Genomic DNA, 22589 nt, shown 5'->3' with positions numbered 1-22589 from the left:
ATATGTATTATAAAATATATAGAATCTTGAAAAAGATGAGCTGAAGCTTAAATAATAGGTTATCTTCTGCTTTATTGACTATGCCAAAGCCTTTGACTGTGTGGATCACAATAAACTGGAAAATTCTGAAAGAGATGGGAATATCAGACCACCTGATCTGCCTCTTGAGAAATTTGTATGCAGATCAGGAAGCAACAGAACTGGACATGGAACAACAGACTGGTTCCAAATAGGAAAAGGAGTTCGTCAAGGCTGTATATTGTCACCCTGTTTATTTAACTTATATGCAGAGTACATCATGAGAAACGCTGGACTGGAAGAAACACAAGCTGGAATCAAGATTGCCGGGAGAAATATCAATAACGTCAGATATGCAGATGACACCACCCTTATGGCAGAAAGTGAAGAGGAACTCAAAAGCCTCTTGATGAAAGTGAAAGTGGAGAGTGAAAAAGTTGGCTTAAAGCTCAACATTCAGAAAACGAAGATCATGGCATCTGGTCCCACCACTTCATGGGAAATAGATGGGGAAACAGTGGAAACAGTGTCAGACTTTATTTTTCTGGGCTCCAAAATCACTACAGATGGTGACTGCAGCCATGAAATTAAAAGACGCTTACTCCTTGGAAGGAAAGTTATGACCAACCTAGATAGCATATTGAAAAGCAGAGACATTACTTTGCCAACAAAGGTCCGTCTAGTCAAGGCTATGGTTTTTCCTGTGGTCATGTATGGATGTGAGAGTTGGACTGTGAAGAAGGCTGAGCGCCGAAGAATTGATGCTTTTGAACTGTGGTGTTGAAGACTCTTGAGAGTCCCTTGGACTGCAAGGAGATCAGCCCTGGGATTTCTTTGGAAGGGATGATGCTAAAGCTGAAACTCCAGTACTTTGGCCACCTCATGCGAAGAGTTGATTCATTGGAAAGGACCCTGATGCTGGGAGGGATTGGGGGCAGGAGAAGAAGGGGACGACAGAGGATGAGATGGCTGGATGGCATCACTGACTCGATGGACGTGAGTCTGAGTGAACTCCAGGAGTTGGTGATGGACAGGGAGGCCTGGTGTGCTGCGATTCATGGGGTCGCAAAGAGTCGGACATGACTGAGCGACTGATCTGATCTGATCTGATAGTACAAAACTTTGCTCTTACCAAAAGAAATTATTGCAGGTGTCCCTCAGATCCAAGGGGGATTGCTTGCAGTATTTTCTGCTGATACTAGAGTCCACAGATGCTCAAGTTGCCCATATAAAATGATGTAGTATTCACATATATCCTACATACATTCTCACATGTATTATATTTTAAATCATCTCTAGATTACTTATACAACATAAATGTAAGTTGCAAAGTTTGTAAATACAGTATAACTGCTATGTAAATAGTTGCCAGTGCATGGCAAATTCAAGTTTTACTTTTTGGAACTTTCTGGAAATTAAATATATTTTTTATCTGCAGTTGTTGAATCTGCTAATGCAGAACCATGGAAAGAGAGGGCCGACTGTTACTTTAGAGAGGATGATATGATTGAGTATGTATCATTGAAAAAAATCCGATTAATACTGTGATTCAGCAATTCATAGTCTGCATCTATCTCCAGTTCCAGTTTCCCTACAAGAACTGAATGACTGTCGTCATGCAAGTGCATCATTGGCTGTGTCCTACATCTTAAAGTTTTTCAGTCTCCCATCAAACACAATGTTCATGAAAATTCAGCTGATAAATTCTCTCCCTTGATATGAAAAAAAAGGCCCCCACGTGATTTATTTGCCTGCCAGGAGGCTTTCAGGGCCTGTGTCCATTTGATCTGAAGAGTAAGACTTAAAGGTCCTAGATGTATTTCTCACTGAAAAACAACAGTGCTTCTTGAGTACCTATTATGACAGTTTGGTGGGGGAGGGGCACGGAATACATGTACGTGGTAAAATGTTAAAACAGTATCTAAGGCAGGGATTTTTAAACTGAAGAATTCACATGTCTGAATCTGGATGGGAAGACTTACATCTCCCCCTCCTCCCCCACTACTGTACTCTATCTGGAATTTAATGTTTCCTTTCATTATGAATGTTGGCAACAAAGTACAGAAATATTAGCAGTACCACAACTTTCTTGATAATAGAAATCAGAGATTCCATAGTTATTGCAGCTATTTCAAAACACCATTGATATTCACCACCACAAAATCATGGTGGGTTTTATCTTTTAATTTTGGCCATGTTACATGGCTTGGAGGATCTTAGTTCCCTGACCAGGGGTTGAACCTAGGCCCATGGCAGTGGAAGTGCAGAGTCCTAATCACTGGACCACCAGGGAATTCCCTCACAGTGGTTTTTAGTCCTACCACTACATCCCAATGTATTAATAGAGCTATATAAAACAATTAAACTATTTTTTGATTACTCAATTTCAGTATAATTGATGTTCTTTGTAGTTCTATGTATTCATTTAAAATGAACAATCTTTTCAGAATTTTCTTCAAGATTTTCAGAATTTATAGCCCTTATTTAGAGAGTGTTTTATATGTGGTTTTAAAGCAGTTTCATCTGATACCTACTATTTTGATCATCCCTCTGTATGATGCTGCTATATCTATGTATTCTAGGGAGGGGGCAGCCTTTAGTCTGCTCAGTGGGGAATACTGCATGGAAGCACAGGTGGTCAGAAATGTCTAAAATGGGAAACTTAACTCTCTAAGGTGAACTGCTGCTATGTGGCATAATGTGGGTATGTCAAATGCAGCCGAGAGAGAACACAGTGTGTTGAAAAAATCACTGTTAATAATCACACAGTTGCACTCGCAAACTTTGATTTTTGAAGTGTAGTATTTATAATATTTATATGCTTTTTTGTTATGTCTTAAAAGTGGCATTTAAAAAATGTAGATACACAGAACATTGACCCTGGAGAGGACTGTCATAACGTAACCCATACATTTGAGGATGAGGGAATGTTTTTAGGCTGACATCCCTGTTTTGTTTTTTTTTTCTTTTTTGGCCTGTGGCTTGTGAGATCTTAGTTCTCTGACCAGGGATCAAACCCAGACGCCTGCAGTGGAAGCTCAGAGTCCTAACCACTGAATCGCCAGGGAACGCCCACATTTTTCCCTTTAATCAGCAGTTGGTGAATGGCTACTGTTTAGTACAAAAAACTGACAGAAGAACTGAGTGTTTTTTCTTCCAACAAATGTTTATTTAAAAAGAAAGGAGTTAATGTTGAATGGCCATAATGTTGAATGTGCCATGTGCTATGTTATGACACTGGAGCTAATAACAACTGTCCTGGCAGATCATGTTGGCTACTTTATAAAACAAGTGTCTAGGAACTTATTTTATGATATTCATATGCTAATCCATCTATTCAATATCCAATTCAGTCTGAATTGTATGAGCTGATATTTGACTTTTCTAGAGAAGCTTTCTAAATTAATTTATGGGATATACTGAGAATCAGATAAAGCAGTTCTTGGAGGGAAAGGACTAACAGGTTTAAAAGGAGTCTGCTTGACTTATCTTAGAGAAGTGAAGTGAAGTCGCTCAGTCGTGTCCGACTCTTTGTGACCCCATGGACTGTAGCCTACCAGGCTCCATCCATGAGATTTTCCAGGCAAGAGTACTGGAGTGTGTTGCCATTTCTTTCTCCAGAGGATCTTCCCGACCCAGGGATCGAACCTGGGTCTCACACATTGCAGGCAGATGCTTTACCGTCTGAGCCACCAGGGAAGCCCATCAACTAAATACCTACTGTTGTGCACACCAACCTTTACCCACCTGATTTTGTACCCACAAACCCACAATGACAGAGTTCATAAAATACAATGCTTATTCAATACCTTTTAAAGAAATAATGTATAAAACATGTAGTCTTTCATACAATTTTATTTTCTCCCTTCAACCATTATAATATGATACCCAAATTTTGTCTTTACTGGAGGGTCTGTAAACACAGGCTTATCCAGCATACTTATAGGCAAGGCGAATGCTGCTTCTTGAAATGGTCCGACCATGGACCCTCTGGTCATCCAACCCAAGTCACCCTGGAAAATCCAAAAGATATGTGATATCAAGTGGCCCCGAAGAGGGAACAGTTCTACTGTAGCTTGAAAACTTCCCAACATGAATGCTAAGGTTCCTAGGTTTATTCTTCTGGGCTGGAGAGAAGAAGACTCAATGGGCACAAAATGGGGAAGAGGTCCAACCCCAGGCTGCATACACAAGCACTCACAATGTTGCTGGGTGTCTACTCTGTACTTAGTCACTCAGTTGTGTCTGACTCTGTGACCCCATGGACTGTAGCCCTCCAGGTTCCTCTGTCCATGGAATTCTCCAGGCAAGAATACTGGAGTGGGTTGCTGGCTGCCCTCCTCAGGGAACTTCCCAACCCAGCGATCAAATCCAGGTCTCATTGCAGGTGGATTTTTACCATCTGAGCCACCAGGGAAGCCCTAGGTATCTGTTAGCTGTGTAAATTTGGTTATGCCAAGGTTTAGACAAAGGTGACCTGTATTCAACTGTTCACAAGTTGGACATTTCTGCTTTTAAGATCTTTAAGATATGCCTAAAACTAATGGCAAAACAGAAATAATCCCTACTGCTGTGTGTCCTCCATGAGAGACATTTTAAATGATGAGTGCACCATACCCCTTGCCTGGCTTTATCTTCACTATATTGTGCAGCCACTTCATTGAATTTCATTCCAGACTTTAACTTTTCCATGGCTTCCAAGATTTTTCCATGTTTTTCGCACAGAATGTGTCTGACCTACAAGGAAAAAACATGTTCATGTAATACCTGGAGACCCAAACGATTTCCTTCCTCTCACAATACAGCAGTCACATCGGGATTACCCCCATACTAGTGGGGGAAAAAAATGCATTCACTCATGGCAATGGAAAATCCTGGAAGTCTGCCCAAGTGCGCAATAGCCCAATGGGGCAAAAACCCATTTCCTGTATAAGACAGTATCTTAGAACTCAGATTTAGGTGGAAAATGGGCACCTGGCTGTGGAATGCTCCCATCCTTTACCATGTACCTCAATGGTACATGAGGAGGAGGAAACATGATAATGGTTGAGAGCTGGGTACTGGAGTCAAATCCCCACTCTCCTGTATGGTTTTAGGCATGTTTTAAATCTAAATGTTTTCCCATTTGTGCACTGAAATAACAGTAACTGTGTTGTGAAGACTGAGATAATGCAGCTAGCACTCAATAAAGGTTACCTATTAATTTATCAGAGGTAGAATGATATGAAAAAAACCCGCAAAGAAATACTTTTTACCAAAAGAGGCCAATTGTATAAAGCCCCTCCACAATTTAACACTTAAAGAATATGTTGAATTTTAAGAATACTCAACCCGAAAAAAGTGTTCAAATGCAACTTATGTTTATATAAAGTCATGTTTTTTAAAAAATCACTATGTCCTTAGAAATGCTTTTGTCAAGATATGTTTTGTAGGATTTCCCATTTCTCATTCAAACAGAATCCATTATTCATTTCTTATTATAGGTGATACACTAGGATAGGGCCTAAAGATGTCTCCCTTATAAATTTAGAGACAGACAAACCATGTCCTCAGGGTTCAGTTAGTAAAACTGGGGATGACAGAATCCTGGACTGGAGGAGCTACACAGAAGACAGACACAGCAAAGAAAAGAATGTGTCAAAAAGCAGGGCTCAGAGAGGCAAACTTCTATAGAATGTGTCCAGCACTGCCTAGGGGAGACAGGGACAATCTGGACACTAGAGAGATACATGTTGGGGGATGAGGATGGTTCCTCAGACCTTATCTTAGCCTGGCTAAAACTTCTCCACTGTTTCCCTCTTTCTGCTTTTACATTCACAAAACAAACCTGGTTCAATGACTGGGAAAGTGCACACAGCATTCGTGATCACAGAAAGGGGATCCCATCTATCACTTTATAAATGAATAAGCAAGTATTCTGGTTTTACATAGTTTGACGGGTTAGACAAAATTAGTCTGTAGTACCTGTGGAGTTTGCAAGTGTGACTGACCAACTGGCAACTGTATGAGACTGACATCTTAGAAGAGAGCCAAGGGTCTTTCCTGGCAGTGGTTAAGACTCCATGCAGTCAATGCAGTGGGCCTGGGTTCGATCCCTGGTCGGGGAACTAAGATCCTTCATGCCTGGTGGTGCAGACAAAAGATTAGAAAAAAGAGAGCCAAGCTCCAGAGAGAATGTGGGAGCGATGAGCATGGAGGTAGCAGCTGATGCTATGGGAGGTGATGGATCACCCAAGGAGGCTACACAGAACGAGAAGTAGTACACACAATAAGAAGAGGAGGAAAGTACACTCAAGACTCATCGGTGGAGAATATTGGTGTTTAAACAATAAGCAAAGAAAGAAGCTCAACAAGCATAATAAAAAGAACCAGACAGGTAGAGAGAAAGGTGTGTTAACAGAAATCAAGGCAAGAGAAAGTTTCAAGGAGAAAATGGGCAACAGGGTTAAATGCTGCAGAATGATGAGGATCCAGGTCCTTAGCAAAAGCTGTTTCAGAAGAGCAGTAAGTGAAGAAGCCAGGGTGCAGCAGCTGACGGAGGAAATAATGGGAAGCAGGACAGTAATGAGGGTGGTGGTGGTGGTTAGTTGCTCAGTCGTGTCTGACTGTTTGCGACCCCATGGACTGTAACCTGCCTGGCTCCTCTGTCCATAGGATTTCCCAGGCAAGAATACTGGAGTGGGTTGCAATTTCCTTCTCCAGGGGATCTTCCTGACCCAGGGATTGAACCCCTGTTTCCTGCTTGGCAGTCAGATTCTTTACTGCTGAACCACCAGGGAGCAGCAATGTGGGTAGGGTTCCCCCAACTAACTGAGTTAGAAAAGGAGAAAGGGCTCTGGTCAGAGGGAAAGAGTCACATGCATTAATATATTTTAAAGATCCCTGGGTATATTTTCAGAATGAAGGGAAAGATGCAGTAAAGAGGGAAAAGTTGAAGACAGAGCAAAGAAAGAGGGTAGAGATAAATGAAGGAGCGAGGCTAGGCATTCAGAGCACTGCTGGAAAAATTAGCCTTAAAAGAAGAGAGGTAAGAAGAATGAGGAGGGAGGTGTGGTGAAGATAACTTTGCTGGTCAATGAGTTCCTGACTATAGGTCTGGTTTCCATTTTCTTGTGACAATTGTAACAATATTTCAGTTATTGAGTACTTAATACTAACTGTGCTAAGTGCTTTACATATGTGATCTCATGAAATCTTCACACCAACCCTGTGAGACTGAATCAGTGTTTCTCAACCTTGGCACATGTCAGAGTCACCCCAAGAGCTTCTAAAAAATATACCAAGATCTAGTCCCCACCCCTAGAGACTGTGAGGCAGCTGGTCTGGGGTAGATCCCTAGGCATGGAGACTTTCAGAAGCTCTCCAGGTGAAGTTTATGTATACCAGGGTTGAGAACCACTGGACAAAGCTGTCTGCTGATTGACTGGAGGAGGGTGGTGGATGGCTTGAGGCAAATGGCAAGGGGTCTCTGTGCAGTTCTGATGGCCCAGATCAGGGTACAGACCAGGAATCAGTGGCCCCAACCCCCGAGGCTGTGTGACTCTCCAGTGGGCCCCAGCAGTTCTGGGTTTGAGTGTAAAGAAAGGAGATCACTGGACTGATCCTGAGTTGTGGTCTGGCAGATAGACGTAGTGGATCACCAAAAGGAAAGGAGTCAGGGCTCCATGATCCATCTAGTTTCCAGCCTATACGACATACAGGGCTCAGAGAACAGACACAAAGCCTGGGAGAAGGTGAAGCACAGGGCAAGCTAGAGGGCCTAGAGGTCTGTGCATGGAGAGGAACAGAACAGGATTGGGGGAGGTGGGAAACAAGAGGAAGGAAGCTGTGATCGGAAGGTAGGTTTCAGAATCTGGGCAGCTCTAGTGACACAGGGCAGGGCTGGGTTCAAGAGTGCGGTCTACAGCAGAATGGCAGGTGTGGAAGGAGTCTAGACCCTAAAAGGCCGAAGGGTTTGGGGTCCCTCTGCTACTGGGGCCTTCACAAACACTGGAGACAAACCAGCCATCCCCTAGCAGGTGAAAAGTTCAACATACTACTCTCAAGTGTCCATGGAACACTACTCAGTAATACAAAGAACAGACTGGATACACACAACAAGTGGAATGAAATCTCCAGAGGTTTATGGTGAGTGAAAAAAGCCAACCCCGAAAGGCTACACACTGTATCATTCCACTTATATAGAAATTATAAAATTATAGAAATGGAGAAGAGATGAGCTGCTGCTCTGAGATCATGGAGGGCAGGGGTAGGGGATCCAGGGGGGAAGTGGGTATGGCTATAAAAGGGCAACAGGAGGGATGATGGAAATGTCTAGATCTTGACTGTAGCGGTGTCAACCTCCTGGTTGTGCTAATGTACTAGGGTTTTGTAAGATGTTACCATTGGGAAAACAGGATAAAAGGTATAGTGCTAAGTCATTTCAGTTGTGTCCGACTCTTTGCGACCCTATGGACTGTGGCCCGCCAGCGTCCTCTGTCCATGGGATTATCCAGGAAGAATACTGGAGTGTGTTGCCATGCCCTCCTCCAGGGGATCTTCCTAACCCAGGGATTGAATCCATGTCTATTACATCTCCTGCACTAGCAGGCAGGTTCTTTACCACTAGCACCATCTGGAAGCCCCTGATAAAAGGCACATGTACACGTATAAAAAGTACATCTATCCTACAACTGAATGTGAGTCAAAAATTATTTCAAAAGGAAAAGTTTAACAAAAGAGTTTAACCTTAACTGACTTTCCTAGCTAATTGATGCTTTCAAACTGGTGTTGGAGAAGACTCTTGAGAGTCCCTTGGACAGCAAGAAGATCAAACCAGTCAATCCTCAAGGAAATCAACCCTGAATATTCATTGGAAGGACTGATACTGAAGCTGAACCTCCAATACTTTGGCCACCTTATGCAAAGAGCCAACTCATTGGAAAAGACCCTGATGCTGGGAAAGATTGAGGGCAGGAGGAGGAGGGGGTGACTGAGGATGAGATGGTTGAATACCATCACTGACTCAATGGATATGAATTTGAGCAAACTCTGAGAGATGGTGATGGACAGGGAAGCCTGGCATGCTGCAGTCTATGGGGTCACAAAGGGTCGGACAGGACTGAGTGACTGAACAACCACCACCTTTCCATATACCTCAAATATAGCCACACTGAACTTATTTTTGTTTCCAGAAAGGGCAAGATGCCTCTTTAAAGCCACTTCTTCAGTTGGATGCCTGGACAAAGTAGCTGGCTTGCATTTAGGCACCATGTTTTATGAAAATTATCTTTGGATACCAGAATCCCACTTCACATGGTGGGATGTTCATATGAGAATGAAGGTCAATTATACATGAAAAGCAAATTCATGTCTCCCATCTCTCTATCTTTCTATGGGTTCACTGAGTAGAAAAGTGGGCAGAATGGCCCTCTCTGTTTACATTGGCTCTCTTTTTGGCTGCATACATATAGGTGCATTTATATGCTACAACTCCACTATAGCTCTTCTCATATAGCAATGAAATTTCTTTACCTAACTGCTCCCAACTAGACTGTAATAACAGGGAACATCTCTTACCTGTTTGTTTGTTTGTTTTTTTTAATACCCAGAATTTAGTACACTGCTTGGCACAGAGCAGATGTCACTAAATCCTTAAGGAATGAATGAATCAAAGTATGGAATCCCACATCCTGACTGAAACATGGAAATTGCCTTTTTATGTAGCATTAAACGGTATAATTCTATTTCAGATTATATTATCCCAGGGCAGACATACCTCTGGCACTATGTCAGGAACTTCAAGTAATTATTTGCAATTGTCTCCCACCTTAATTTTCATGGTCAGGGCTCTGGCTTGTAGCTCACCAGTGAGGAAGCTGTCTAATGAGACCCATGCCTTTGCCTGCTCATCTCAGCTCTTGGTTTTGTCAAGTAGTATTTCATTCTGAGAAATAACTCAGTCACTTACTTGGAAAGACTTAATACATTTTAAGGAAAAATACTAGAGTATGAAGAATTTCTGGATGTCTGAGAAAACATTTCAGAAATATTTCAAAGGAATTACTTTTCGTAAGCGAGTGATCTATTATTTTCCACTTTTGTGTTATCTTGATCTTCTATCAGTATTAGGCTAGCCTTAGGATGAGTTAAGCATGCTTTCTTTTCCTTTTCTGTGTACCAAAATAACAGATGTATATGTATTTATATTTAAAATAATAAAAAAAAAAGGAACAAGTAACTCACCTTTACTGCATTGCCACCACCTTTGGGACCCTGAGCCTTCTTCTCAGAACTCTCACTCCCAGAGGCTGCTTTTCCTTTAGAGAAGAGATGACAAGTACTCATTCAAACTACACTTTCACCTTATTATTCAACGCAACAGGAGTTGATACTTCCATCACAGCACCAAGCTTCAAAAGGGAACTCTGCAGACACTTTACATCAAGCTAAATTAACCTGTAACTCACCTCTTAAAACAAATTTGTGCCCTACAAATACCCTTCACGGAAAATGGATACACAAGTGAGTGTGCTAATAGTTGAATGGGAGCACCAAAAACCTGGCCTGGATTCTCTAAACCCAGTTTGAAATCCTGCCTTCCAAGAGCAAACCTTGGAGCTCTTGTGAGATTTCTAATAAGCACTGCAGCTATGTACTTGGATACTCACAATTATAGTAGGTAAAATGTCCAAGAATATGTTTTAAATAAAGATCAAATTTCCTACCACCCATATTTGGTTAAAGAATACATTCATGTCCAAACTCCTGGAGTCAATGACATTGCCTACTGATAACCTTCCTAAGAAGTTATCAATATTCAGATTAGCACAACGGGCAGTATTTTACTTTTTATTACTGTGTCATTTTGCTACTCTGCCAATTTCTGTGTTGATGGCAGCATATTTACTGTTAGAGGCTGATGTTCCTAAGAACTACTGTTGGTTTAAGTGTTCAGTTCATAAACATTTCCTAAGTAACTAAGTTCCAGGCACTGGAGATACAAAGATGAACAAGCCATGGCATAATACCTTCCTTCAGGGGGCTCATATACTACTGGGGAAGATCGTTACGTAAAAGATCATTTCAGGAGAATGAGCTATGCTCTATAAATAGGGGGCTGTGGAAGCACAGAGGTACATTTTAGCCAGTTAGAGGAGGTTTCTTGGATAAGTAGGAGCTGAACAGGCAAAGACAGGACAAAGGTGAGGAGAATTCCAGGGTAGGGGAACAGTGTAGTATGTGGAGGAAACTACGGACGAAGCCAAATCTGAAGTGGGAGTGCTGTGAGATGAACCCAGGGGAGGTGGCTGAGGGTTAGGGCATGAGGGCCTTTGGGCTCCATTAAGGAACTTGGAATTTATCCTAGAAGTAACAGGGACCCATTGAAATTTTATTCGGGAGACTCCATCCTGTCTCAGGAACCCCAATGCCGAGCACCCAAAAGTTGTTCAATAAATGTTCCACAAAACTGAAAACCCAAAATGCCAACCACCAAATGCCTAAGAAAATGTTACTGCCAAAGGAGTTTTATTACACTAAACTCTTATTTTCTCTAGAACAATGATGCCTTCCAGTCATCCCACCCTCTGCCCCAATGGATGCTATCATCTTCTGAATGCCCCTTTACTCCCTCTGACTGAGAACTCTGGCTGCAACTTCAGGCTTCCTTTCCACCCTCACTACTGCCCTAATCTTGGATGACTTCACCATCTATTCAGAGGAATCATCCAACAGCCTAACCTCCCTCTTTTAGACCTCCCTCCCAAATACCCATGCCTTTTACTCCAGGCCACCTGTTCCCAGGGGCACGTGATGAAACTGTGCCACTCACAACTAATTCAATCTCTGGCTACAACTTTCTGTTCTTCCAGCCTTCTCATGCCTCATTCCCACAACACAAGTTCTTTAATGTCACAGAACCACCTCCTCCCTCCCCCCATTCAGTTCCTTTATCCTCCTATGTTCTTCTATGCTATCAAACTTCTCCTTCCCTTCCCAGTCTGGATCCCATGCTTGATCATCTGAACTGTGTCCCCAGTGGCACTCTTAATTCCCTTGGGTTGCTTTCCTTCTATTATCATTGTCCAACAAAACCTCAACGTTGGCTACAGGTTATACTTAGCTCTTCTCAATCCTGTACTGTGCCAGTTATATGAAGAAGTGAAGTGAAGTGAATTCGCTCAGTCGTGTGCGACTCTGCGACCCCGCGGACTGTAGCCTACCAGGCTCCTCTGTCCATGGGATTCTCCAGGCAAGAGTACTGGAGTGGGTTGCCATTTCCTTCTCCAGGCGATATTACCAACCCAGGGATTGAACCCGGGTGTCCCGCATTGGAGGCAGATGCTTTAACCTCTGAGCCACCAGGGAAGCCAGTTATATGGTACTAGGTAAATCATGACTGAGCAGACTGTGTCCTCTACAAATTCATGGCCTTCAATCTTAAGCTCTCAGCCCTAAGGGCAATCCTTTTTTAAATGTTTCATCCCCTCTCACCACCCCAATGACTATTCCAAACGCTTACCACTCTCCTCAAGACCCCTACTCAGTACTTGTCTTGCTGTTTTAAAAACTACCCTTGCCTTCCACTTTTTACCACATCTATCTTCATCTCTGTGACGTCAAGCTTAAGATGTCCCTTCTCCTACTCAAAGTCAACTGCTCTACCTCTTTTCTCCCAAATTTCACTACCCTGTAGCTTTACCTAACTAATGGATCCTTCATGACAGCCTCACTCCCAAGTTTTGCCCATTCGGAAAAAACTAACAAAATCAAACTTCTTGTAATCCTTTCTCCTCTTCTGTCCACCATCTAATCCCCATGCTTTTAAATCAAAACTGAAGTCCGTATTGACTGTTTCTAACATCACTTCCTGGTCAGTCCAACCCACTGCCTCCGCCCCGGACCCCGGCGGTCTGCTCCCTCCGCCTTGCTCCTCACCCAACCCCATTTCTTCTTGGTTTCTCTGGCTGCTCTACCTTTTCCCCCTTTTCCAGAACCGCTTTTTCCTTTCGGGGGCATTTCCAAAGTCTGCCGTTGAACTCTCAACTGCTTAGGTTGCCGCACAAAGCCCGTTCAGGCCCCACCGGTGTGTCCTAAACATATGCCAGAAAGCTGCATAACAATTGGCCATCCTTACCGTGGCTCCGGAAGCAGGCATATCTTGGGGCAGGCCCGGTCCTTTGACTCTTGGGCCAATGGGGCTGAAGCTCGGACCGGGGTAGAGGGGCGGAGCCAAAGGCTGGGCGGGGGCAGGAAGCCACGCCTCCGTGCTTTTTATGGCTTCTTTCACACGCCCTTCTTTGCGCCCTTTCCCCAACTGCCCTACCCACTTCCTCCACGCGTGCGTAGTGGAAGCCGGAGGGGTGGGGGTAGGGGAGCGCCTCTGCAGTCCCTCGGCGTGGCGTTCCAGCCAATCACGCGGGGCCATTAGACAAAGGCATAGCCGGAAGAACTTCGGCGGCCGCCTACCCCTTTCGCGCACTCTTACACACCGGCCCGCCCTGCGTTTCAGGTTTTCGCTTTTAGTTATTTTACATCTTGTAGCGAGCCTGTATAAGTGGCTGAATTTGCCCAAAGCAGTGCCTCAAGTAGTTCAAAGAAGAAAACGATGGGCAGAGGCGGACACAACTGAGCAACTAACACTGCTACTGTTAAATATTTGTTATAGTTAGTACCCGGAGAAGGCAATGGCACCCCACTCCAGTACTCTTGCCTGGAAAATCCATAGACAGAGGAGCCTGGTAGGCTGCAGTCCATGGGGTCGCGAAGAGTCGGGAACGACTGAGCGACTTCACTTTCACTTTTCACTTTCATGCATTGGAGAAGGAAATGGCAACCCACTCCAGTGTTCTTGCCTGGAGAATCCCAGGGACGGGGGAGCCTGGTGGGCTGCCGTCTCTGGGGTCGCACAGAGTCGGACACGACTGAAGCGACTTAGCAGCAGCAGCAGCAGCAGCATAGTTAGTACCTGTGCGGCTTCCCTGGTGGCTCAAAATTGTTAAGAATTTGCCTGCAATGTAGGAGACACAGGTTCGATCCCTGGGTCAGGAAGATCTCCTGGAGAAGGAAATGGCAACCCACTCCAGTATTCTTGCCTGGGAAATCCCATGGGCAGAGGAGCCTGGCGGGCTAGTCCATGGGATCGCAAAAGAGTCAGACAGGACTTAGCAACTATAACAATAACAATATGGTTAAAAGCATGGATTCTGGACTTCTGGCTTCAAATCCCTGCTCCACCACCCAGGTACTAACTCTGTGACCTGGGGGAAGTTACCTCACCTCTCTGGCTCAGTTTCATCTTCCGGAAAATAGAATTAATAATAATACCTTCTTATAGGGTGTGAAGAGAATTAAACAAGTTTGTATTTGTAAAGCACATAAAACAATGACTTGCTTGTGGAATGTTAGCTTAAGGTGAATGAGTTTTGAATTTACATCCTCAAACTTTTTACCCTTATCCACAACCCCTCTTCTCCCAATTTTTGTAAGGTCACGGCTTTTCCTCCACTCCATGAGATAGCTCTCTCAGCTTGCCCATGCCAGCCAGAATATGTAGGTCCTCCAGCTCAGAGCTTAGTTTTTGAATTGAGTCTTGTGGGACTTCAGATGCTACTTGCCAGCGATCAGGTATTTCTGAGACTGCCACCCCGAACTCATGCATTACAGGCAGCCCCCTGTTTTACTGCTGTTATTTCTGAACAGGCACAGTTTAGGCACTCCTTGGTTTGGATTGGGAGTGATCAACTGTGGGAAACACATCCAGAGCTGAGGAGATAATTGGTCCCTCACTTCTGAGGTGGATCCCACTTACGTATTGACTTTCAAAGTCCTGCTGGAGATGAGGCAGGTTGACAGTAATAGTATGGCCTCATGTTCAACAGTTCATCTATAGCCAGGAGGCCAAGAGGACACCTTTACTTCTGGTTTTTCATAGGGGACAGCCTTTCCTGTGACCACTGGCTATGGCAGTCTTAAGAGTGGAAATGAAGCAAAGTTCAGACCCCAATGAAGAGCCAGCATTAAATGGCTGACGTATCTGCAAATGTTTGGAGCCTGGAACATTGTGAGAGTTCTGTGTTCCAGCAGATAACAGCAACAACAATAATAAGCCTGTGTAAGTGCCTGAATTTGCCCAAAGCAGTGCCTAGAGGCCAGTAGTTCAAAGGAGAAAATGATGGGCATAGGTCAAAAGCACTTTAGGACTGATAAAATCATGTACAGTCTAAACTATGCAGTATGCATCACAAGCATCTTAAATATTAGGTTTGTTTGTTTAATTTAAATTTATTTATTTTAATTGGAGGTTAATTACTTTACAGTATTGTATTGGTTTTGCCATACATCAACATGAATCCTCCACAGTTAGTTTTGGGATGTAAGTTTATGGCTAACTTTCTCTTTTTTTTTCTGTTTAAATTATATTCTGTTTATTTGAATTGGCATGTATTCTTTTTTTAATTCAAGAAAAAAAGCAATGAATGTTATTTGTAAAACAAACAACAGAAAAGCTAGCCTCTATACAGGGTTAAGTCTGCACCAGTCTGTGGAGGCCAACTGTGGAGGAATCTGTGGGAGCAGAGTGACGAATGAACAGCAGAAGGGGCAGGGGGGCAGAGCGGAGAAAACTTCAGCCTTGAAACCATGGTAACAATTGCGGGAGTGTGCACAGTGAGTCAGAGCCAGGGATGGCTGCCAGTTGTATTTTCTAGTAACTATCTCCTCAGACTGATTCTTCCATGCATTTCTTAAACAAGGAAAATCAGGAAGGGAAGCTGGCAGCCCGCTTCTCAGGACACAGTTTCACAAATCTTGACCCAAACTCACTGACCCATCCCAGCTGCTCCACAACCAAAGGGCTGCAGCTTCTTTCCCATTTGTGGTGCCAGCAGAACTTATTCTGAAAGGGGGCCTTGAAGCTATGAAACACAGAGCTCTAGTTGATCCCATTCAGAGGTGGTCAGTGTATGCGGAGCTCTGGGCCCAAGACTCTAGGGATAAGGGTGGGAAAAGGTCACCTTTGGACACTGAAACCAGGAAAAATCAGTATACGGTGGATGTACACCTGCAGAAGTAACCGCCCATCAAGGCAAATGGATGCTGGGACATTGCCGATGGGATGTATGTGTCTCCTGAGCAGTCAGTGGCCAGAAAAGTTTGTTTTCTTCACGCTGTTGTAACATGTCTGACGTGAGATAATGAAGCATTCAAGAACTGGTTTTTTAAAAAGAATGTCAGAGAAGAAGATTCCATCTAGGTTTGTCCAGCCTTGCCTAAGCAAAATAACTGCAGTTTCTGGAGGACATTAATATTCCAGTATCTACTGGGAGAAGAGTGTCTTCTGAGGCAGTGTTCATTTGAGACAGTGAAAAACAATGGACACAAATGGCATATGTGGCATGAACTGGGCGCTTTCTTTTCATTATTTCTTTTATTTTTCAGAACAGTCTTATTGGTCAATCACCACTGCCATTTCAGAGCTGAAGACACAGGCTCAGAGAAGTTAAGAAATCTGTTCAAAGTTTCACAGCTAAGGATTGTGGCATGGTTGGGCTCAGAACTTAGGCCTGTGTAACTTGCAAGCTGGTACTCTCTGTATGATGACACTGCCATAGGCTCGGTCATTCTCTAAATGAAATTCAAGAATACCTTTGTTCTGGGTGCCTGTTCTCCAAATCAGCTTCCCCAGGGGTGTTTCTGCCTGAGAGGCACCAGGGCCAAGTTATGGCCCCACCACAAAAAAAAAAAGAAATAAACTTCCCTCTGGTTTATGCGTCATTGTGTTGGTTTGGAGTAATCTAGAAGGTGATCACCTCTACCTACAGTGCTGGACCTCCCAAGCTCAGAAACACAGAGGCAAGGAGAAGGAACATGGTGGGGTGGGAGCCAGTGGGCAGAGTGCTGTGGCCAAGGCAGAGGAGAGGACAGTTGGGAAGAGGTCTTCTGTGTGCTCAGGAACTGGTCTCCATGTGCAGTGGATTCTGCCACTTAAACACCTCTTTATCTACACCCTTCTTCATTTTAGAGTGAACAATGAACACTAGAATTCAGCAATCATCTCTGGAACAGCCTCCACACTGGTATCTCAGCTGCCAGTCTCATCACTCCTCCAATCTACCCTCTCCAGTGACTGATAGAGAGCTCTCAGAAATAGATCTGACTCTCTTTCAGTGAAAACTCTTCAGTGTCTCTGACTATTTGAGAGGCTACTTAGCCTAGAGACCCAAGGACCTTTCTCCTGGCATCTGCAGTCTCATTTCATGCTGGTCCACACTGGGCTCTAACCATGTCAAGTTACCATCTACAGGCCCTCAAGTACACAGGGCTCTCTTAAGACTCCATGCCTTAACGGGGTCATACTTATCAGTAATTACCTTAAACGTAAATGGGTTGAATGCCCCAACCAAAAGACAAAGACTGGCTGAATGGATACAAAAACAAGACCCCTGCATATGTTGTCTACAAGAGACCCACCTCAAATCAGGGGACACATACAGACTGAAAGTGAAGGGCTGGAAAAAGATTTTCCATGCGAATAGGGACCAAAAGAAAGCAGGAGTAGCAATACTCATATCAGATAAAATAGACTTTAAAACAAAGACTGTGAAAAGAGACAAAGATGGTCACTACATAATGATCAAAGGATCAATCCAAGAAGAAGATATAACAATTATAAATATATATGCACCCAACACGGGAGCACCACAGTATGTAAGACAAATGCTAACAAGTATGAAAGGAGAAATTAACAATAACACAATAATAGTGGGAGACTTTAATACCCCACTCACACCTATGGATAGATCAACTAAACAGAAAATTAACAAGGAAACACAAACTTTAAACGATACAATAGACCAGTTAGACCTAATTGATATCTATAGGACATTTCATCCCAAAACAATGAATTTCACCTTCTTCTCAAGCGCACATGGAACCTTCTCCAGGATAGATCACATCCTGGGCCATAAAGCTAGCCTTGGTAAATTCAAAAAAATTGAAATCATTCCAAGCATCTTTTCTGACCACAATGCAGTAAGATTAGATCTCAATTACAGGAGAAAAACTATTAAAAAATCCAACATATGGAGGCTGAACAACACGCTGCTGAATAACCAACAAATCACAGAAGAAATCAAAAAAGAAATCAAAATTTGCATAGAAACGAATGAAAATGAAAACACAACAACCCAAAACCTGTGGGACACGGTAAAAGCAGTCCTAAGGGGAAAGTTCATAGCAATACAGGCACACCTCAAGAAACAAGAAAAAAGTCAAATAAATAACCTAACTCTACACCTAAAGCAACTAGAAAAGGAAGAAATGAAGAACCCCAGGGTTAGTAGAAGGAAAGAAATCTTAAAAATTAGAGCAGAAATAAATGCAAAAGAAACAAAAGAGACCATAGCAAAAATCAACAAAACCAAAAGCTGGTTCTTTGAAAGGATAAATAAAATTGACAAACCATTAGCCAGACTCATCAAGAAACAAAGGGAGAAAAATCAAATCAATAAAATTAGAAATGAAAATGGAGAGATCACAACAGACAACACAGAAATACAAAGGATCATAAGAGACTACTATCAACAATTATATGCCAATAAAATGGACAACGAGGAAGAAATGGACAAATTCTTAGAAAAGTACAACTTTCCAAAACTCGATCAGGAAGAAATAGAAAATCTTAACAGACCCATCACAAGCACAGAAATTGAAACTGTAATCAAAAATCTTCCAGCAAACAAAAGCCCAGGTCCAGACGGCTTCACAGCTGAATTCTACCAAAAATTTAGAGAAGACCTAACACCTATCCTGCTCAAACTCTTCCAGAAAATTGCAGAGGATGGTAAACTTCCCAACTCATTCTATGAGGCCACCATCACCCTAATACCAAAACCTGACAAAGATGCCACAAAAAAAGAAAACTACAGGCCAATATCACTGATGAACATAGATGCAAAAATCCTTAACAAAATTCTAGCAATCAGAATCCAACAACACATTAAAAAGATCATACACCATGACCAAGTGGGCTTTATCCCAGGGATGCAAGGATTCTTCAATATCCGCAAATCAATCAATGTAATACACCACATTAACAAATTGAAAAATAAAAACCATATGATTATCTCAATAGATGCAGAGAAAGCCTTTGACAAAATTCAACATCCATTTATGATCAAAACTCTCCAGAAAGCAGGAATAGAAGGAACATACCTCAACATAATCAAAGCTATATATGACAAACCCACAGCAAACATTATCCTCAACGGTGAAAAATTGAAAGCATTTCCTCTAAAGTCAGGAACAAGACAAGGGTGCCCACTTTCACCATTACTATTCAACATAGTTTTGGAAGTTTTGGCCACAGCAATCAGAACAGAAAAAGAAATAAAAGGAATACAAATTGGAAAAGAAGAAGTAAAGCTCTCACTGTTTGCAGATGACATGATCCTCTACATAGAAAACCCTAAAGACTCCACCAGAAAATTACTAGAACTAATCAATGACTATAGTAAAGTTGCAGGATATAAAATCAACACACAGAAATCCCTTGCATTCCTATACACTAATAATGAGAAAACAGAAAGAGAAATTAAGGAAACAATTCCATTCACCATTGCAACGGAAAGAATAAAATACTTAGGAATATATCTACCTAAAGAATCTAAAGACCTATATATAGAAAACTATAAAACACTGGTGAAAGAAATCAAAGAGGACACTAACAGATGGAGAAATATACCATGTTCATGGATTGGAAGAATCAATGTAGTGAAAATGAGTATATTACCCAAAGCAATCTATAGATTCAATGCAATCCCTATCAAGCTACCAACAGCATTCTTCACAGAGCTAGAACAAATAATTTCACAATTTGTATGGAAAAACAAAAAACCTCGAATAGCCAAAGCGATCTTGAGAAAGAAGAATGGAACTGGAGGAATCAACCTACCTGACTTCAGGCTTTACTACAAAGCCACAGTTATCAAGACAGTATGGTACTGGCACAAAGACAGAAATATAGATCAATGGAACAAAATAGAAAGCCCAGAGATAAATCCACGCACATATGGACACCTTATCTTCGACAAAGGAGGCAAGAATATACAATGGATTAAAGACAATCTCTTTAACAAGTGGTGCTGGGAACTCTGGTCAACCACTTGTAAAAGAATGAAACTAGAACACTTTCTAACACCATACACAAAAATAAACTCAAAATGGATTAAAGATCTAAATGTAAGACCAGAAACTATAAAACTCCTAGAGGAGAACATAGGCAAAACACTCTCTGACATACATCACAGCAGGATCCTCTATGACCCACCTCCCAGAATATTGGAAATAAAAGCAAAAATAAACAAATGGGACCTAATTAACCTTAAAAGCTTCTGCACATCAAAGGAAACTATTAGCAAGGTGAAAAGACAGCCTTCAGAATGGGAGAAGATAATAGCAAATGAAGCAACTGACAAACAACTAATCTCGAGAATATACAAGCAACTCCTCCAGCTCAACTCCAGAAAAATAAATGACCCAATCAAAAAATGGGCCAAAGAACTAAATAGACATTTCTCCAAAGAAGACATACAGATGGCTAACAAACACATGAAAAGATGCTCAACATCACTCATTATCAGAGAAATGCAAATCAAAACCACTATGAGATACCATTTCACACCAGTCAGAATGGCTGCGATCCAAAAGTCTACAAGTAATAAATGCTGGAGAGGGTGTGGAGAAAAGGGAACCCTCTTACACTGTTGGTGGGAATGCAAACTAATACAGCCACTATGGAGAACAGTGTGGAGATTCCTTAAAAAACTGGAAATAGACATGCCTTATGATCCAGCAATCCCACTGCTGGGCATACACACTGAGAAAACCAGAAGGGAAAGAGACACGAGTACCCCAATGTTCATCGCAGCACTGTTTATAATAGCCAGGACATGGAAGCAACCTAGATGTCCATCAGCAGATGAATGGATAAGAAAGCTGTGGTACATATACACAATGGAGTATTATTCAGCCATTAAAAGAATACATTTGAATCAGTTCTAATGAGGTGGATGAAACTGGAGCCTATTATCCAGAGAGAAGTAAGCCAGAAAGAAAAACACCAATACAGTATACTAACGCATATATATGGAATTTAGAAAGATGGTAACAATGACCCTGTGTACGAGACAGCAAAAGAGACACCGATGTATAGAACAGTCTTATGGACTCTGTGGGAGAGGGAGAGGGTGGGAAGATTTGGGAGAATGGCATTGAAACATGTAAAATATCATGTATGAAATGAGTTGCCAGTCCAGGTTCGATGCACGATGCTGGATGCTTGGGGCTGGTGCACTGGGACGACCCAGAGGGATGGAATGGGGAGGGAGGAGGGAGGAGGGTTCAGGATGGGGAACACATGTATACCTGTGGCGGATTCATTTTGATATTTGGCAAATCTAATACAGTTATGTTAAGTTTAAAAATAAAATAAAATTTAAAAAAAAAAAAAAAGACTCCATGCCTTTTCACATAATACCCTCTCTATCTGGAATACCCTTCCCCTATTTTTGATCTAGCTAACTATCATCTAACTCAATGAACCTATGAGCCATGCCATGTAGGGCCACCCAAGACAGACAGGTCATGGTGGAGAGTTCTGACAAAATGTGGTCCACTGGAGAAGGGAATGGCAAACCACTTCAGTATTCTTGCCTTGAGAAGCCCATGAACAGTATGAAAAGGCAAAAAGGTATGACACTGAAAGATGAACTTCCCAGGTTGGTAGGTGCCCAATATGCTACTAGAGAAGAGAGGAGAAATAGTTCTAGAGGAATGTAAAAGCTAAGCCAAAGAGGGAACAAAACCCAGTTGTGGATGTGTCTGGTGATAAAAGTCAAGTCTGATACTGTAAAGAACAATATTGCATAGGAACCTGGAATATTAGGTCCATGAATCAAGGTAAATTGGAAGTGGTCAAACAGCAGATGGCAAGAGTAAACATCAACATTTTAGGAATCAGTGAACTAAGATGGACTCAGTTCAGTTAAGTCGCTCAGTCGTGTCCGAATCTTTGTGACCCCATGAACTGCAGCACGCCAGGCCTCCCTGTCCAGAGTCCACCCAAACCCATGTCCATCGAGTCGGTGATGCCATCCAAAAATCTCATCCTCTGTCGTCCCCTTCTCCTCCTGCCCTCAATCTTTACCAGCATCAGGGTCTTTTCCAATGAGTCAGCTCTTCGCATCAGGTGGCCAAAGTATTGGAGTTTCAGCTTCAACATCAGTCCTTCCAATGAACACCCAGGACTGATCTCTTTTAGGGTGGACTGGTTGGATCTCCTTGCAGTCCAAGGGACTCTCAAGAGTCTTCTCCAACACCACAGTTCAAAAGCATCAATTCTTTGGCACTCAGCTTTCTTCACAGTCCAACTCTCACATCCATACATGACCACTGGAAAAACCATAGCCTTGACTAGACGGACCTTTGTTGGCAAAGTACTGTCTCTGCTTTTTAATATGCTGTCTAGGTTGGTCATAACTTTCCTTCCAAGGAGCAAGCGTCTTTTAATTTCATGGCTGCAGTCACCATCT

The 22589-nt window shown here is 42.5% G+C and overlaps 1 protein-coding gene and 1 non-coding gene across 2 annotated transcripts; both read right to left on the bottom strand.

Annotated features, from left to right (window-relative positions):
* Positions 1–2238: 2238 nt before the first annotated feature.
* TRNAG-UCC lies at positions 2239–2311 on the bottom strand. The gene has a single exon. It is a non-coding gene; the product is annotated as a tRNA-Gly (tRNA).
* Positions 2312–3855: 1544 nt separating this feature from the next.
* On the bottom strand, positions 3856–13121 carry PIN4 (peptidylprolyl cis/trans isomerase, NIMA-interacting 4). The gene is made up of 4 exons (XM_006070030.4): positions 12975–13121; positions 10243–10316; positions 4636–4755; positions 3856–4031 (listed from the first exon to the last, which is right to left on the bottom strand). The coding sequence occupies exons 1-4, from the start codon at positions 13015–13017 to the stop codon at positions 3873–3875; spliced, it is 396 nt and encodes a 131-aa protein (XP_006070092.1). The 5' UTR covers positions 13018–13121; the 3' UTR covers positions 3856–3872.
* Positions 13122–22589: the final 9468 nt, after the last annotated feature.

Source organism: Bubalus bubalis, chromosome X, assembly GCF_019923935.1.
Source record: "Bubalus bubalis isolate 160015118507 breed Murrah chromosome X, NDDB_SH_1, whole genome shotgun sequence".
Lineage (NCBI taxonomy): Eukaryota > Metazoa > Chordata > Mammalia > Artiodactyla > Bovidae > Bubalus > Bubalus bubalis.
The sequence above is the reverse complement of the archived record's forward strand: the minus strand, read 5'-3'. Positions and strand labels throughout refer to the sequence as shown.

Coding starts and splice junctions, on each gene's coding strand:
- PIN4 (XM_006070030.4), bottom strand. CDS start 13,017: ATGCCCCCGAAAGGAAAAAGCGGTTCTGGAAAAGGGGGAAAAG. Junction 10,317..12,974: donor TTCTGGAAAAGGGGGAAAAG/GTAGAGCAGCCA, acceptor TCTTCTCTAAAG/GAAAAGCAGCCTCTGGGAGT. Junction 4,756..10,242: donor GTGGTGGCAATGCAGTAAAG/GTGAGTTACTTG, acceptor TTTTCCTTGTAG/GTCAGACACATTCTGTGCGA.